The sequence below is a fragment of the Anoplophora glabripennis genome, unplaced genomic scaffold (assembly GCF_000390285.2).
Source record: "Anoplophora glabripennis isolate ALB-LARVAE unplaced genomic scaffold, Agla_2.0 scaffold106, whole genome shotgun sequence".
In the NCBI taxonomy this organism is placed as follows: Eukaryota; Metazoa; Arthropoda; class Insecta; order Coleoptera; family Cerambycidae; genus Anoplophora; species Anoplophora glabripennis.
This window is the reverse complement of record NW_019416398.1, coordinates 961,527-979,648: the sequence shown is the minus strand read 5'-3', so window position 1 is coordinate 979,648 and position 18,122 is coordinate 961,527. Positions and strand designations below refer to the sequence as shown.

General features: G+C 32.3%; 1 protein-coding gene across 1 annotated transcript in view; it reads right to left on the bottom strand.

The window, feature by feature from the left end:
- The window catches only part of LOC108904113 (CLIP-associating protein 1-A), a 100,611-nt gene that overhangs the window by 4,760 nt on the left and 77,729 nt on the right, over positions 1 to 18,122 (bottom strand). The window contains exons 14-22 of the mRNA XM_018706547.1: positions 16,987 to 17,073; positions 16,646 to 16,929; positions 16,447 to 16,575; positions 12,966 to 13,028; positions 8,068 to 8,911; positions 6,495 to 6,716; positions 6,277 to 6,430; positions 6,044 to 6,221; positions 5,780 to 5,983 (exon numbers count right to left, since the gene is read on the bottom strand). Coding sequence (XP_018562063.1) covers positions 5,780 to 5,983; positions 6,044 to 6,221; positions 6,277 to 6,430; positions 6,495 to 6,716; positions 8,068 to 8,911; positions 12,966 to 13,028; positions 16,447 to 16,575; positions 16,646 to 16,929; positions 16,987 to 17,073 — 2,165 coding nt within the window. The remainder of the gene's footprint in view (positions 1 to 5,779; positions 5,984 to 6,043; positions 6,222 to 6,276; positions 6,431 to 6,494; positions 6,717 to 8,067; positions 8,912 to 12,965; positions 13,029 to 16,446; positions 16,576 to 16,645; positions 16,930 to 16,986; positions 17,074 to 18,122) is intronic.

Sequence of the window (18,122 nt, the reverse complement as noted above, 5' to 3'; positions counted from 1 at the left end):
ATTACATATTCTTTAGCACACCTCTAATCAAAGTACCTAGAAATGCTTGATACATTTTTGGGCGATGAACTCGAAAATTTACCATAAAATTTTCGCCAAAAAAAAAATGTATTTTCAACAAGATTGTTATCCAGCACATTGTGCTGGTGAGATAACAGAGTGGCTTAACCATAGATTTGGTCCAAGATGGATTGGTAGATGTAGTCCCAATTTTGTGATCCCCAAGGAGCCCTGATTAAATCATGGCCAATATGTTTCTATGGGGCCATTTAAAACAAATTGTTTATGCTACTCCAATACTAAATAATATTGAAATGCTAAAAGGCAGAATTACCCAGGCTGTCCGTTCAATATCCCAGGAAGAAATCAGAAATTCCTTCAGATATCTAAGGAAGCGATTAGAAAAATGTGTTCAATATGGCAGTGGCGTTTTTGAAATTTGATATCTCCATCATATTGTTTTGTTTACCTTTTTTTAGCTTAATTGTTGTAATTATGTTGGTATTATTTAAAAATTACACTTGAATAAAACCTTTTTTTAGCTTAATTGTTGTAATTATGTNATAGTTTTGAAATGAATAATACAAAATTTACCTACTCTCACCCTAATAAGGCAAAATAATATCTGCATAATAATACTCTGAAAAACCAGTCATAAATAAGTAATTTTATATAGACTGCATAATAATGCTCTGGAAAAACCTGCCATAAATAAAAATTATTCTATACAAACTGTGCTGTTTAAGCAAATCTGTACCTAATTTATTTAAATTATACTTTGTTGTACCTATAGGTATTTACATTTTTAATTTTGTGTTTACAATGAATAATGATAAAATAAAACTAGTAAGGACTGTAGTTCAAAATACACATTCATATTCAGAACAATCATTAAAAAATAAAATAAAAAATTAAAAACATTTTTGTTTATTTGTAAATGCAGCCGAGTAAACGTATTTTACAATATATCTTTTGGATCAAAGGTATCAAAGTCTGTTTCCTCTACGTTAAGTTCTTCCCCCATTTCGTTTAATTGCTGTTTCACCTTAAGGACAGCCAACAAGTACTCCATTTTTGCTGTTTTCATACGTTGTGTGTGAAGCTCCCGCTGTTGTGATATACTCTCCTTAATTTTTTTTACACGGAGCTCGCGTTCATCACAACTATCTAAATCCAGATGAATCAATTTTCTTTTTTTCAGGCATAATGTTGCGGATTCAGGTACATTCTTACTTGCCGGCTCCGGTGCTACCGCTACAGTCCTGGCAGCTGTACTTGGAGTAGCTGTATCTGTATTTGAAGAATCTGTAAAAAATGTAATTTAGCAGAAATTTGTTTAATATCGGAAACAACACACATTTTTGTTCATATACCGCAGGTCCAGGTACATTTGAAGTACTAGCTATTTCCGATGCTACCACTACTGCCTTACTCGTACTTGGAGTAGATACATCTGTTTTTGTAGAACCTGTAAAAATATGTTTTTTAGCATATTTATTTATATAATATATCTGTAATGTAATAAATAACACACATTTTTGTTCATACACCGCTGTACTGTCCCAGGAACAATTTATTTCTACATCTAAATTTGGAGCAGCTCCATCCACAAAATCCATGACAGGATCGTCCTTTATTTTTATGGAGGGACCACCGCCTGTCATAAGTTGCTGCTGTCTTATGGTGGTATTCAACTTTCGTTTTCTAAGGAGAATATTTTTTGATATACAGTATTTAAAATATTTTATGTCCAACGTACCTCTGTTTTATATTTTCCCAGCACTTTCTCAATTGTTTAGAGGAACGTTTTGAGAACCCCTGACTATTAAACATTGAAGTAATTCTCTCCCATACTTCATTTTTTAATTTTAAAGTGGCCCCATCGGTTTTTTTATTTTCTAAAATGTCTTTTTCATTGGTAACTAATTGCACTAAAAATAGTTTCTCTTGTTCGCTGAACACAATTTTATCCATTTTTAAATATAAAAATATCACACTGGTAAAACACTGAATACGACAAAATTGCAATAGGTAATGCAGCATGCAGCTTCAAAATTTGTACATCGCGCTACCTTTGGCTATGCGGGCGCATGGTCAGTACCACAACCAATCAAATCGGCTGGATTCGTAAATGTTGCCAACACAAATTCAGCATCTCGCGATCTCACCTAAGGGACGATCGAGTGTTGTTTATGACACAAGTGGAAGTGTGAGTATTGAGGGACCCTTAAGCAAGTCGCTCTCAGCACTCAGCTTGAGGGATTGACTATGAATACGGGCCTAAATCTATGGTTAAGCCACTCTGTTATCTCACGAGCACAATGTGCTGGATAACAATCTTGTTGAAAATACATTTTTTTTTTGGCGAAAATTTAATGGTAACTTTTCAAGTTCGTCGCCCAAAAATGTATCAAGCATTTCTAAGTACTCTGATTAGAGGTGTGCTAGAGAATATGTAATTAAATTTTTTATAACGTGACTCTAATTCATTTTCCAAGCAAAAACTTTGATCAAGAATGCCTTTTTTTGTATCTTGCAAAATAAGCTATGTTTACTCTTACTCAAAATAAAATTTTTCTGTTTTTGACCCATCCTGTACAAAAAAAAATTGAAGTTCATCATGGTGATTCATATTTTGTAAACAAGTAAAAACTTTTATCAAGAATGCCATTTTTATCTGTCTTTCACTTTTTGGTCCATTTGTCCTCTTGTAAACTCAATCCGCGGACATACTGTATATTCTCAGGTTACAACAAACCCCGAAAAGTGCTGAAATTCGTTGATTTTGGGGGTAAATTTTACTTGAAGCTCAAAGACACGCGAGCTCTTATGACTTATGATTTAGGTACCTAAAAAAATGTTCTTGTTTTTCGATTCAATACTTGGTAAAATACATGGTTTAGATAAAATAACCATTTTCTGAGAGAATTCTCTATATTTCTACAATAAAAAGAGATTGGGACCAAGAAACAAACATCAGTTTTCTATCCTGCATAGATTTCAAAATGCTCTAAATTCCTTCATCACCTATCAAATTTGGTTTACCCTGTACAATTTAAACTAATTTTATGAGTTCCTCTCAGGGAATGAACTCTATAATATTTTTGTCTAGCATTAAAAATGTCCAATATTCAACTAACCTTTATCAATCCGGGCATTATTTGAATCAGATGTTCATCAGAAACTTCCGTTGGATTGGTCTCTATCATTTTCGTCAACATTTTAATTGCTCCAAGGATTGATGGATACGGGTTAGTCCGAATTAAAGGTGCTAGGATACTTACGATCGTATTAAACGGGCAAACGCTCATCGCTGCAGCTGTAGCTTCTGCTTCTTTAACAACCTAAAAAATGGTAATGATTATTTGTATCTTTCTCGAGATGTGTTTACAAAGTTAATTAACCTCTCTCTTTTCATCACAGTGGGCCTTTAATACTCGTAGAGTTAATAATTCGACAAAATTACACCAGCATTGCTTTAGGTCTGGGCTCTGAAGAATCGATGTAAGAATTTGCAGAACCGTGACTTGAGTAGGTGTATCGGATTCATTCAGATTATCAATTAGAATACGAAGGATTTTTCTAAAAACCACTGAAATAAGAATAATTGTACTAAATGTATTATAAGACAGTTTACTTGAAGTTCTGTTTAATGTGTTCAGTGTTTCCAGACTTTATCAGGTCTATTAACAGGCCGAGTAACCTCCTCTTCTCCTCCTTTGGTGTTGGAACATCCGTTACACAGTTGTCTATTATACTTGCAATTATATGTTCCGAGTCTTTTATTTCTCCTAAAATTTTGATTTAATGAAACAAAAAAGTACATTCAATGACCTAGTAATTTCATTTACTTACCTAAACTTCTACAACCATTTGAATCAGTCTCAGTAATACCATTTACAGTAGTGTAAGGCAATGATCTCGTGCCAGATCTAATATTAAATTGCGTTTTTATCGTTAGATCTTCCATCCTTTCTTCCAAAATGCCAATATCATTTTTTATATCATTGCCTATTGACATTTGGGATATGCCAGAATCTTGAGATGTTGTATCTCTATCTCTATCTAACTTAGATCCTGAAAGTAACAATTTTTCACAATAGCTATTTAACAAAAAATTCAAAATAATTATTCAACATATCAATATGGAACATTTAGGTCAGTCTGCCAAAATACTAACAAAATTTTGCAGTTTGCTTCAGTTTGTGATTTGCAGTTTTGTCACGCCAAATCGTCCACTTTTAATCCTGACCCTTTTCGATTTGGCTGAAACTTTTTTATTGTTTTCTACCCCATTGAAAACCTCTGAAAATTTTTCAAATTTTTTCACCCCTCAAAAAAGTTGAATTTTTAAAAAAAATTGCTTTTTTAANTTATGTTGGTATTATTTAAAAATTACACTTGAATAAAACCTTTTTTTAGCTTAATTGTTGTAATTATGTTGGTATTATTTAAAAATTACACTTGAATAAAACGTATTTTAATTTTGTACTTTGTTCCCTATATAAAAAATTAAATTTTTGATAACATGACTCTTATTAATTTTTCAAGCAAAAACATTTATCACGAATGCCTTTTTTCGTATCTTGCAAAATAAGGTATGTTTACTCTTACGCAAAACAACATTTTTGTGTTTTTGATCCTGTACAACAAAATTTAAATTTCAAAAACGCCACTGCTATACTGAACACATTTTTCTAATTGCTTCCTTAGATATCTGAAGGAATTTCTGATTTCTTCCTGGGATATTGAACGGACAGCCTGGGTAATTCTGCCTTTTAGCATTTCAATATTATTTGGTATTGGAGTAGCATAAACAATTTGTTTTAAATGGCCCCATAGAAACATATTGGCCATCGTTTAAACAGGGCTCCTTGGGGATCACAAAATTGGGACTATATCTACCAATCCATCTTGGACTAAATCTATGGTTAAGCCACTCTGTTAACTCACGAGCAGAATGTACTGGATAACAATCTTGTTGAAAATACATTTTTTTTTGGCAAAAATTTAATGGTAACTTTTCGAGTTCGTCGCCCAAAAATATATTAAGCATTTCTAGGTACTCTGATTAAAGGTGTGCTAGAGAATATGTAATTAAATTTTTTATAACGTGACTCTTATTCATTTTCCAAGCAAAAACTTTTATCAAGAATGCCTTTTTTTCGTATCTTGCAAAATAAGCTATGTTTACTTTTACTCAAAATAACATTTTTCTGTTTTTGACCCATCCTGTACAAAAAAAAATTGAAGTTCATCATGGTGATTCATATTTTGTAAACAAGTAAAAACTTTTATCAAGAATGCCATTTTTATCTGTCTTTCACTTTTTGGTCCATTTGTCCTCTTGTAAACTCAATCCGCGGACATACTGTATATTCTCAGGTTACAACAAACCCCGAAAAGTGCTGAAATTCGTTGATTTTGGGGGTAAATTTTACTTGAAGCTCAAAGACACGCGAGCTCTTATGACTTATGATTTAGGTACCTAAAAAAATGTTCTTGTTTTTCGATTCAATACTTGGTAAAATACATGGTTTAGATAAAATAACCATTTTCTGAGAGAATTCTCTATATTTCTACAATAAAAAGAGATTGGGACCAAGAAACAAACATCAGTTTTCTATCCTGCATAGATTTCAAAATGCTCTAAATTCCTTCATCACCTATCAAATTTGGTTTACCCTGTACAATTTAAACTAATTTTATGAGTTCCTCTCAGGGAATGAACTCTATAATATTTTTGTCTAGCATTAAAAATGTCCAATATTCAACTAACCTTTATCAATCCGGGCATTATTTGAATCAGATGTTCATCAGAAACTTCCGTTGGATTGGTCTCTATCATTTTCGTCAACATTTTAATTGCTCCAAGGATTGATGGATACGGGTTAGTCCGAATTAAAGGTGCTAGGATACTTACGATCGTATTAAACGGGCAAACGCTCATCGCTGCAGCTGTAGCTTCTGCTTCTTTAACAACCTAAAAAATGGTAATGATTATTTGTATCTTTCTCGAGATGTGTTTACAAAGTTAATTAACCTCTCTCTTTTCATCACAGTGGGCCTTTAATACTCGTAGAGTTAATAATTCGACAAAATTACACCAGCATTGCTTTAGGTCTGGGCTCTGAAGAATCGATGTAAGAATTTGCAGAACCGTGACTTGAGTAGGTGTATCGGATTCATTCAGATTATCAATTAGAATACGAAGGATTTTTCTAAAAACCACTGAAATAAGAATAATTGTACTAAATGTATTATAAGACAGTTTACTTGAAGTTCTGTTTAATGTGTTCAGTGTTTCCAGACTTTATCAGGTCTATTAACAGGCCGAGTAACCTCCTCTTCTCCTCCTTTGGTGTTGGAACATCCGTTACACAGTTGTCTATTATACTTGCAATTATATGTTCCGAGTCTTTTATTTCTCCTAAAATTTTGATTTAATGAAACAAAAAAGTACATTCAATGACCTAGTAATTTCATTTACTTACCTAAACTTCTACAACCATTTGAATCAGTCTCAGTAATACCATTTACAGTAGTGTAAGGCAATGATCTCGTGCCAGATCTAATATTAAATTGCGTTTTTATCGTTAGATCTTCCATCCTTTCTTCCAAAATGCCAATATCATTTTTTATATCATTGCCTATTGACATTTGGGATATGCCAGAATCTTGAGATGTTGTATCTCTATCTCTATCTAACTTAGATCCTGAAAGTAACAATTTTTCACAATAGCTATTTAACAAAAAATTCAAAATAATTATTCAACATATCAATATGGAACATTTAGGTCAGTCTGCCAAAATACTAACAAAATTTTGCAGTTTGCTTCAGTTTGTGATTTGCAGTTTTGTCACGCCAAATCGTCCACTTTTAATCCTGACCCTTTTCGATTTGGCTGAAACTTTTTTATTGTTTTCTACCCCATTGAAAACCTCTGAAAATTTTTCAAATTTTTTCACCCCTCAAAAAAGTTGAATTTTTAAAAAAAATTGCTTTTTTAAATAACCATAACTTTTTCAAAAATTGAGTTATCGGGACGTTTTTTTTTTCAAAATTTTTGTTATTAAATGTACTTTTTGAAAAAAAATAGAACATAGTTATCTGGACCTATCTTCCCTGTTTTTTTTTTCAATTTTCGAAAAAAAAACGAAAATTTCTCGACCATTTTTGAAATTTTTTTTTTCCTTATAAAAAACTGACAAGAAAAATATGTTACACCACATTTGCTCAGAAAGGAATGAGGATTTCAAAAATGATTTTTACTTTAAGAAAAAGCAGTGGCGTAACATATTTTTCTTCAAAAATATTCAATACAAAACCTGTACAGACGCCACTGGCAAAAATAATAAAATTGTTTGTACATCAGAAAATGCATCTCGATGAATAGAAGGCATGTACCAAATTTGAAAAAATATCTAGGGTAATAACAGTTATCATAAAAAAATGTTTTTTCATAAAACTTTAGCATCCTGTAGTTCAAAAGTTAAGACTTTTAGGACATATGTTCATATGAAGTTTTTTTCTTAAAACGGACTCGAGAATAACCTCCTTAAATATTAGCACGTTATTAAGAAACACCCTGTATAAGGATTATTTCTTTGTATATGAAAATAAAATAAAATATCTGTGTTTTAACAAAATCAGAATATTTTAAGAATTACATTTCTCCATAAAATGAGAAATAAAAAAGTTTTCCCCTCTTTTTCAATTCAATCTGTGGCCACACTGTATACTGGAGTCATTAAAGAAGAAAAACAAAATCATATACATGTCATCACTTGAGGTCATATTGAAAACACTAATAATAATTAACGATGAAAGAATTTTCTTTACTTTTAGCATTTTAACTGTTTAATGACAAACAGTTTATTTTTCGTTTCATTGTAACAAAAAGTAATAATCGGTCAAAACTAAGAATACTCTATGATGTTAATGTTTCCTTAAATTGTTTCCTGTATTATTTTATCAATCTAATTCAAAGATAGTATTTTGTAGGTCATTTTTAACTCTTAAAACATTGGACAGTGTGTAGTGAAAAATACATATTGTGAGTTTACCTAAAGTTTCGAAGCTATAGTTCTGAATTTCCGCAGTAGTTTTCCTCAAACTTCTATAAATTTCTTCTTGATCGAGTCCATCACGAAGAGGTGAAGCTCCAGGGGAGAGTGGTTTTGGACTTCCCATAACCAAAGGACTTCCAGGCTCACTTCCAGTAGAACTCTTCCTCATATGACTATGAACAACATTCGAAGCGATATCCTGCTGTTCTTTTGGCAACTCGGCTAACATCATTGTGACTTGAGGAGTATTACAATTCCACATGGCAACTATACACATTTTTGCAGCATTTCTAATTTCCACGGACTTAGTGTCTTGAGCATAAGTAATGATTTTCTGTAGCGCCTGACTGGCAGGAGGTTGCGACACATATTGGACTGCATCGGCATTGTTACACAATGACGTTAAGAAAGTGAGAACTACAGTCTTTACTCGGGCATTTGGTGTTTGAGTGGCATCTATAAAAAACCTATAGACGTTCGAGATGAGCAAGTTTATAGGAAAACTATTTTTTGTAATATCTAAAGTCGTCATCAATTTGCTTTGGATCGAGTTCAGAGTTTCAGTACCTATTTTCAAGAATACTCTCTGAAGTAACACGTAAATCCAGAAATGCAGTTCGTGTTTGTGCATTTTGATTACTTCATGGAGGGTGTCTAGGAATACACTCAAGCCTTTTGTGTGCGAGTCCATGAACATTCTTGTAAATATCTCGGTAAGATGCTTCAATTCTCCTGGTGTTAATTTAATTTCATTGCTGAGATAGTACTGAAGCGAAAGCAGACCGTCTTTTCTTTCCTGCCAATTAGTGCTTGCACATAATGCTATGATTTCATTAATATCCTGCAAAATACAGATACAAATTTTTAAGTAATTTTTCAAAACTGGTGCGGTTTTGAATTATTAATTTTAAAGTTTATCTTCATATCTTCCACCTCTGTCACGCATTTCATACATTTTTTATTCATGCAATACAGAAAACAATATATGACATCCTCGACAATGTATTTTCTCAAAGGAGTCAAATAAAAACCTAGCAATATGAGATTTTATAAATTATAATTTCAATTCAAAATTTATTGTATCAAATACATATACAGGATATTTCAGGATTAATTGCCCAAACTTAAAATTTGAATTTGGGTGGTTAAAATTTAAAAAATTTAAAGTATGTCTACAAACACTTTATTTTAGGGATGCAAAATGCAACTCAATTAAAACAAAAAACCCGTTGTATTCTGATATAAATGTGTTAACCAATTATTGTGGATACCATGCGGCACCATTATCTTAAGAACTTTAGAAGTTTAACACTGGGTGTTTTGGAAATTCAGTTACTCCTTAAGAAAACAGATTTCTCATCTTATGCAAAACATTTTTTATACCTAAAATAACTATTTCCCAAAAAAAATTGTAGTATTATTTTTTGAAAAATATGATATCAACATTTTAATCATAAAGAAATTTTGAGGCTATTTCCCTATTATTTCCCTACTACATTTCAATCAAAAAAGGACCCCACACTTTCTTATGTACAAGTGGTTATAGTTAAATTGGCTGAAATTTTTATATGTTACAGCTTGTAGTTTCGAGTTATGTTGACTTCACTGTATTCAAAACTGTTCTAGTTGATGGCATAAAAACGTATTGAATTTCTATAAACTGCACAAAAAATTAAATATTTTATTAATTCTTTTATGTATATGTATCTATCACATATTAATGCTGGGCGTGACCAAATCAAGATTCAGGGCTAAACTCAACCATTTTCACACGTACAAGTAGTTTTTGAGTCACAGTAAAAAAGCCATCCCAAAGAGGTGTTGCACCGATTTTGCAACCTCCATGTGGTACAGATGTACCACATGGAGGTAATGTAAATGCAAACGGCAAAAAATATTAAATAACAGTTTTACCCCTTCGAATACAGTTATTCCACTGAAGTCAACGTAACTCGAAAACTATGAACTTTTGGATATTGTGCCAATGTAGACTTTGGATCGGCAGGTTAACACCTGTAACCTATAAAAATTTCAGCCAATTTTACTGAAACCACTTTTTCATAAGAAAAGTGCAGGGTCTGTTATTGAAGTGTTTATAGTTAAGTTTATAAGTTACGCTATCAGATCCGTTAAAGTAAGGGCTGACGCCCCCAAATTTTGAGGTTTGTAGGCCTACAGGACTCAAGGGGCATTACGATCAACACCTTCAGATCTGATTAATTACGCATTTATCATTATCGTTCAATGTCTTTTTAGAAGGCGTTCACCACATAACTATTCTATTTATTTGTGCGTATTAAACAAACAAACACAATACATTTTCAATATAGAATTATACCTAAATTATAAAATGTATATAAATTAAAAATAATTTTAAATTGCACAACCAAACAGAAATTTTAGGTGAAGCGGTGCATCACTTGCGTCACCTGACAAGCCGCCATTGATACCGATTTTTACGTTTAGATAAATAATTTGCTCAATTTTAATCAATTTATATCAAACACCTCCAGCAGGGAGACCAATCCCAGAAGTTTCAAATCTTGGAATTGATACCAAAAATCCAGGAAATCTCAAAATAATTCCAAAATCAAATTGTTTGTATTTAACTTTCTTATCTATTAAGTACATCAAATCAAATCAAGGGCATCATAACAAAGGGGTGCATGAACCTAAATCACAAAAATTGTATTTTCGGGCATATGAGCCACAAAAAGGGTGGAGCATAGTTCCTTAGTCAGGCGTATCGGTATTTACAATAATTAAAATTTTATTGGTGTTATTATGTTAGGTGTATGAACCATCTTACATCTCCCGAACATCACATAGAGGCATATGAACATACGCCTGTTATAAATTGTAATTTGATTCATACGCCCCTTTGTTATGAAGCCCTCGAAATGATAACACCCTCTAAATACCTTGGAAATGATCTGAACTGAAAAATCTGATCAAATTAAAGTGGCAGTGACAACACTCTTACAATGTCTTTATGGTCAGTGGCAACAGGTGAAAATCAAAGAGGTCGTATTTTGAAAATGAAGAATGGGATCTATGCCATTTCTTAGAGGATGATTTTTAGTCCCACATAGACAACTTTCATGATGAAAAAATTTCGAATGAAATTTGCAAATAAAAAAATTTAAATAGATGTTAGATTTTTCCTCGATAGACTGTGAATGAAAATTAAAAAATGGAATGTTAGTTCTAATTAAAATTTAAATAAGTATAACTATATGAACAAAACCTAATTTTGAAAAAAGTAAAAAATGTCTAATTAAATACAATTCAGTTGATTATGAAAACAAATATTCTATGCATGTATAAACAACCCTTTTCTAGATATCTAGGTCAGTAATCTCTTAATTTTTTATTTCACAATATCAGAAATTTTTTCATTATAAAATTTAGGGGATCCGTATCTTTTATTTTTGCCAAGTGGCCCCGTCTTTCGGAGTTATAGTCCTCTGAAGTCCACCCCTAAGATGAATCTTTTTTTTATATCTCAGAACCCTGTTGTACGAGAATCACTAAATTTGGTACACAGGGTTTTTATGACTTGTGGAATCTGATGGTGGTATGTTTTTTTGCGGGGAACCCCCTTAAGACAATTTTTCGTGGGCCCCCTTGTCTTTGGAGCCAAAAAAATTTGGTCGCATATTTAAATTTCTTAAAAATTATTAGTCCACTAGAAAGCCATTAAATTTAGAAACTTTTTGTTTCTTTATACTTTTTTCGTAAAACGCAATGTTTTCGAGAAAAATGTCAAAATGTGATCCAATGCATACCGTCATTCGCCATTTTCCTCAAAAACATTGCGTTTTAAGAAAAAAATATCAAGAGACAAAAAAGTTTCTAAATTCTATGGCTTTCTAGCTAACTAATAATTTTTTAAAAAATCAAATTTGCAACCTAATTTTTCTGGTTCCAAAGACAAGGGGGCCCACGAAAAGTGTTTTAAGGGGGTTTCTCGCCAAAAAGCGTAGCACTGTGAGATTCCACATGTTATAAAACCCTTGTGTACCAAATTTAGTGATTTTTGTACAACATGGTTTTGAAATATAAAAAAGACTTCTTAGGGCAGATTTCAGGGGGCGGTAACTCCGAAAGAGGGGGCCAGTTGGCAAAAAGAAAAAATACGGGTCCCCTAAATTTGTCTTAAGAATCTATGACCTAATTTTGTTGCATGAATTTCGGTACACCCTGTATGAAAACAGAAATTATCCCTTAAAAAATGGTATGGATCCCAAGTTCCATTATTAAAGTATGACCACTTTAATTCTCACCAACTGCTACTGTCATATCATTCTTTAGTCCAATTAATGAATTTTTATTTTAATTTACGTACCATTAGATAAATTTTGAGATCAGGACTTTATTTCAGGATCTCTGAATCCAAATTTGTTATCCCGTAATTCAAATTAACTTTCGATCCTGATAACTGGTCTCCCTTCTCTAGAAATAATTTGGAAAACATTTATATTTTAAATATCAACATTCTGCATCTCAAAAATAAAGTATTTCTGAACAATCGTTCACAGAACTTTTTTGCCTATTTTGACCACCTAAATTAAAAAATTTGGCCAATTTATCGTAAAACACCATAGATATGTTTCCAGTTTTCTAAAAAATTTTTATTTTTTATAACAGAAAATTAAAAAAAAATCACTATCGTAAACTAAAATTAAAAGATGTATATTTAACTTTAACTATAAAATTGTAATACACCCACAGAGATCTTTCCTATTGTAAACATTTTCTAGGCGGTATTTGTGCAAACATATGAATTATGTGCAAAATTAGTAGAAAAAGCAATATGCGCTAGTATGAGCAGAGGAAAGCAACGGATTTACAGTGACATTAAGCAATTGCCTGATCCAATGGATTTTACTTACTCGGGACGGTTCCCACATGTCCCTGCTCGATAATCTTTGCTGCGACCCACTCCATGAGTATGACTGACACATAAAATGATACCATTAGCCTAAGCATGTGGCACATTGACAAAATAATTGCAAACTTGTGCAAATTAGTACATAGATTGATATGCACAGATATTACCCTTACTGTAAGTATAATGAGGATTTTAGGTTGAAATTCAGAAGTGATTATAGTAAAATGACTGATTTTGTGTTTACTGAAAAATGGAGCATGATTTAATAAAAATGTCTGGATTATAAAAGAAAGAAAAATGTATTTAATTTGAGGAATGTCATGAAATTAAAATTATACTATGGATTACTGCCGGCGGGAAAAACTTTTGTTTCATTTATTTGTTACCTCCAAAAAAAATTTTGTTTACCAAGATATTACCACGAATAAAGTTACATTGTCATGCACAGGGTGTGACAGAAATAAGGAAACGTGAAATAGTTCAAAAGAGAAGTGACTATTTTAAGTATTACAAAAAAATATCAGTAGAAAATTATTTGTAATTAAAAAATACAAACGAATTTCAATTTCAAACCCTAATAATTTTATTATGCAATAAAAAAAAAACAAAATCAAAAAAATTTTAGGTAGTGAAGAATTAGGTCCATATTTTCCTACAAATTTACTGAAAAAAGTTCAATGTAACCATTTAGGAATAAAACGATTTCAATGGGAAGATGTTGGAAATAAATTTTAGATGGCAGTACCATTATGTTAAAGAATATAAATTTATTTTCAACATGTTGTTGCCTTTCCCATTCCCCCAATGTATTTCTTTCGTAATTGATTACATCATACTTTTGGCACTATATAAATAGATGTAGTCTTAACCCTGTCACCATAAAGTCCTGATTTGATCACTATGGACTATTTATAGGGGTATTTGAAACACAAAATTTATGAGTGCTAATTCTGGAAACAATGTGGAATTATCGAAAAGCAAAATTAGATTACTGCTAACACTTTACTAGATGATAACTTAATTTTTTAGTTTTGCTTCCAATATTTATTACTTAAAACGAAATTATTAACATGAAGGTCCTACTTGAAATTTGTTTTTACATTTTAATTACAAACAATTTAAATCAGATTTCTTTGTAGTATTAAAAATTGAGTCAGTTTGCTCTTCAACTATTTCACATTTTATTATTGTCTGAAGACTCTGTACATCATTGTTTATATTTTATTAGTAATATTTTTCGTGAAGAAACCATTATGTGTAATTAATATGTCTGCTTTGTAAAAATATGATGGAGGTATGTCGTGATAATGAACAACTTGCATATTATATATTTTTTAAAAATCTAGAAATAATCTATAACTGTAATAACTGATTAAAGTTTGACACTAAAAATAAATGTTTTAAACAGATTTTCGCTGTTGCATTAATTCGTGACACCGATTTAGTGGGATCAAGAATGGAAAAGTGGAATGACAGAGTCCGGATGGCTTGACAGCATGATTATACTAAGTAACAAGAGTCTCGAGACAGCCAAATTCACACTGCTTCAGAGAATGCGTGTTTCTTTAGATTAGGTTCCATTTCATCGGAATGGCGATTATACAGGGTGTTTCAAAAAGGTGTTGCCAAACTTGAAGGAGTTATAGAGGACACTGATGTAGAGTTTTTTCAAATAAATCCCTAGTAGGAAATGAGCCGTTTTGGACCTGGAGCAATTTTAGTTCAAAAACATAATGTTATCTTGTTAACGCCAAAAGACTCCAGTATTTAAGTAATTTTTACTAAGGATAAGGCAAAAATGATTTGAAATAAAATAAACAAGTTTATTTCTTTTGATAAGTGTTTGCCAACTGCGTGTTCTACAAACGATGTTGGTAAAAATGGATTTTGTCCACAATTGTGTGATAAAAGCTCCATTGCACGTATCAAAAAGTGCAAGCACTAGCTCCGCAGGACTATCAGCCAAAAGTACAATTTTGTTGATAGTATTTGCAATGTATTGCAAAACCGGATTTGGGTTCAATAATTTTATTTACCGATGAGGTTTGTTTTACCAGGGACGGGTGCTTCAACAGTCGCAACAGCCACTTATGGGACGATTACAATCCTTACGCCACATGGACCAGACCAAATCAGAACCAATTTGCTATTAATATGTGCGCCAATATTGTTGGCGACTTTTTAATTGGTCCCATTCTGCGTCCACCTGGGCTCAATCGTACCATTAAATTATTCGCAAGGCGTACTTTCTGAGCTAATGGAAATTGCAACCTGCATGTGCAGTATCACCTAAACCAATAATTTCCTGAACGATGGATTGGAAGAGGAGGCTCTGTCAGCTGGCCAGTGCGAAGTTTTGATTTAACCCCATTGGATTTTTTCGTCTGGGGTTACATCAATGAAACCTCTGTGGCCACCAAAAAGGAACCGTTAGGGAGACTGATAGCAGCCTGTCTTTTCATGCAGCAAGATCCGCACATGTTACAACGGGTGAGCGATTCCATGATTCGACGGACAAATTTATGTAACAATGTTAGGAGTTGCCGTTTTGAACAATTATTATAAATTTATTAATTTTGCGTTATTCTGATAAAAATTACTTAAATAGTTAAGTCTTTTAGTGACAAGATGACATTACGTTTTTGGAAAAAAACTGATGCATATACAAATATTTTCTACCGCAATGTCCTTTATAACTCCCTTACCTTTGGCAACACCTTTTTGAAACACTCTGTATACTACACAGCATATGGCCGAGCAGCAGGCTGTATTCTTGGTTGCACTAAACGCTGTCACAATGCTTTCTTGATCACTTGACAAAATTAAAAGTTTTACATAATTTTAAACATCTATAATTAATATGTATCATTAAAGAAATTAATAATTAAGTTGGTGTTGGTTATAGGCTTCAAATTTATGCAAATCTAAAAGAAATTGATTTTTATGCAAGTTGTCTATATTAAAAGCAATTTCAAATGATTAATGAATCACAATTTGACAAAGAAGTATTTTAGTGTTTAGTTTATGTTTTAGTGCAGAAAACCAGCAATAGTAATCGTGAAAGTTGTGATGCTGTTAAGATGAACCAATATTTTTTTTGTTTTCTGAGAATTGATAACTACAGAACTTTTCTAATATAGTTTACAAATCAGAATCATTATGTTTATAGAGCATTTTTCAATTTCCTCATGTGAATTTATACTGTGGTAAATTACTCGTCATCTGTAATTTTTTTTATTTATTTAGAAACAATGGATTATTCTGAGAGCAGATTAATAAATCTTAATGTTTCAAATATAAATAATGACACAGCAAATGCATAATTTTCATAACGAAGCCTTATAATTGAAAACAGAGCTTCAACAATATTTTAAAGCTTAAGAAATAGACACGTTTCATTAAGCTGTTCCATAAGCATGTGGCACTGCCAAACAAACTCACAGGAAACAGTAGCAGCAACGTAATTTTTGATGAATACTTACATCACTAGGCCTCTTGAATGAATCATAAGAACGTTCAGAACATACACTTGAAGTTTCCGATTCATCCGAGTGGTTGTCCAAAGACCTCATTCCCTTCCTAGGACTTCTGAAGTGTTCTGTAGAATCATTCTGAAAATAGAAATCAGTATTTTTTTTCATAATTGAATTCAATAAAATGAGATAAAATGAGAATACTCACAAAGGCATCCGCTAGAGCATTCTCGGCTTCCCGACTCTGTTGCAATATTTTTTGTGCCAAAACTGGACGTGACGCAGGGCTCAATGGTGGTCTATCGCTGCCTCTCCTAAACCTACTAAGACTAGATCCCCTACTAGGACTAGTTTCCCTAGAAGTGTCCCGAGATCCTTGAGTAGACCTTGGTATACCTGAAGATAATCTCCTTGGTCTGGGAGATTCGTGATCGGCTGCCCTTTGATATATGTAAGCTAGGCGAGAACTGGGAGATCCAGATCTACTTGTGGCTACAGAAAAAATGCTTAATTGTTTCCAGCTTCGTTAGAGAACTGCTTTATACTTACGCTGAGATTGTGAATTTCTGTTTCTTGTTCTGCCAATTCTTTCCGGAGAAGCAGTAACGGCTGTATCTGGAGATTTCCTTGGTCGAGCTAGATAAGTGCATTGAAATGTTTTTAACTGATTAATTTTCAAGTTTATTTTAAATTTTTGTGAGGTGTTTTGTAAATTTTATTCAGCAGCAGAAAATTTTAAACCAGGGTGTCCAGAAGTTATGAAAAATTTCTATACATAAAAAAATAACTTTTTAAATGAACGATAGCATCATTTATTTATTTAATAATAGTAAAATAGTTCCGAAATTGAAATTTTAATTAATATTTTATTTAACAATAATTTTTGTCACATTTTTGTAAATTAAAAAAAATTAAGTATAAAAGATGCATTTGTTCTCGGGTTCAGGGCTATTCTACGAATTCTTAAATATGCCCATTGATATTTTTTCGTCGAGCTACCCCAGTTTTAAAAAAATAAGTTTCTACGATGAAGAGAAGCTGAGATATTGCAAAATTTTACAGCGCGCATCAATTTGAACTTTGGATGTCACTTTTCTCGCGCGCGCGACTCGCTTGGACGAGCTTCCCCCATCACCACACCGCCACCGGACAGTTTACTTAGCAGGTACCTTCTCTTTAAAGGGCTTAGACGTTAATTTTCCACATTCTTCAATGCAATTTACGGGAAATCATAGTTTACGTCGTAAACTTAATTTTGTGAATAATTCAAGTCTTTATGTTTATAAACAATTGCGCTACGATTTAAAAAAAATTCTTATCTTGGCTCCTGTTGGTCGTAGAGGGTGCTTTTTTTAAATTTGTATTTTTTTTTGCCAGCTATCCATTGAATCTATTTTCGGTGAGGTAGCATAAATAGCAACAATTTTTTTCAAATTGTTTATAAGCGAAAAACGCACGGTTTTTTAATGCACTATTTGAGAATGTTAATGTCAAAAAAACGGTGACATTTTTTAATAGGTCGCTTAATTACGTCCTTAAGATTACAATGACGCTTTCAGAATCATGTTTGGTTGAAAATTAACGCCTGTACAGAGGCTTAAAGTTCATAACTTTTGGAGCCTCCGTTGTAAACAAATAGAATTGTGCGAAAACTACTGCACCTACAGCGCCCACTTTTGGCACAC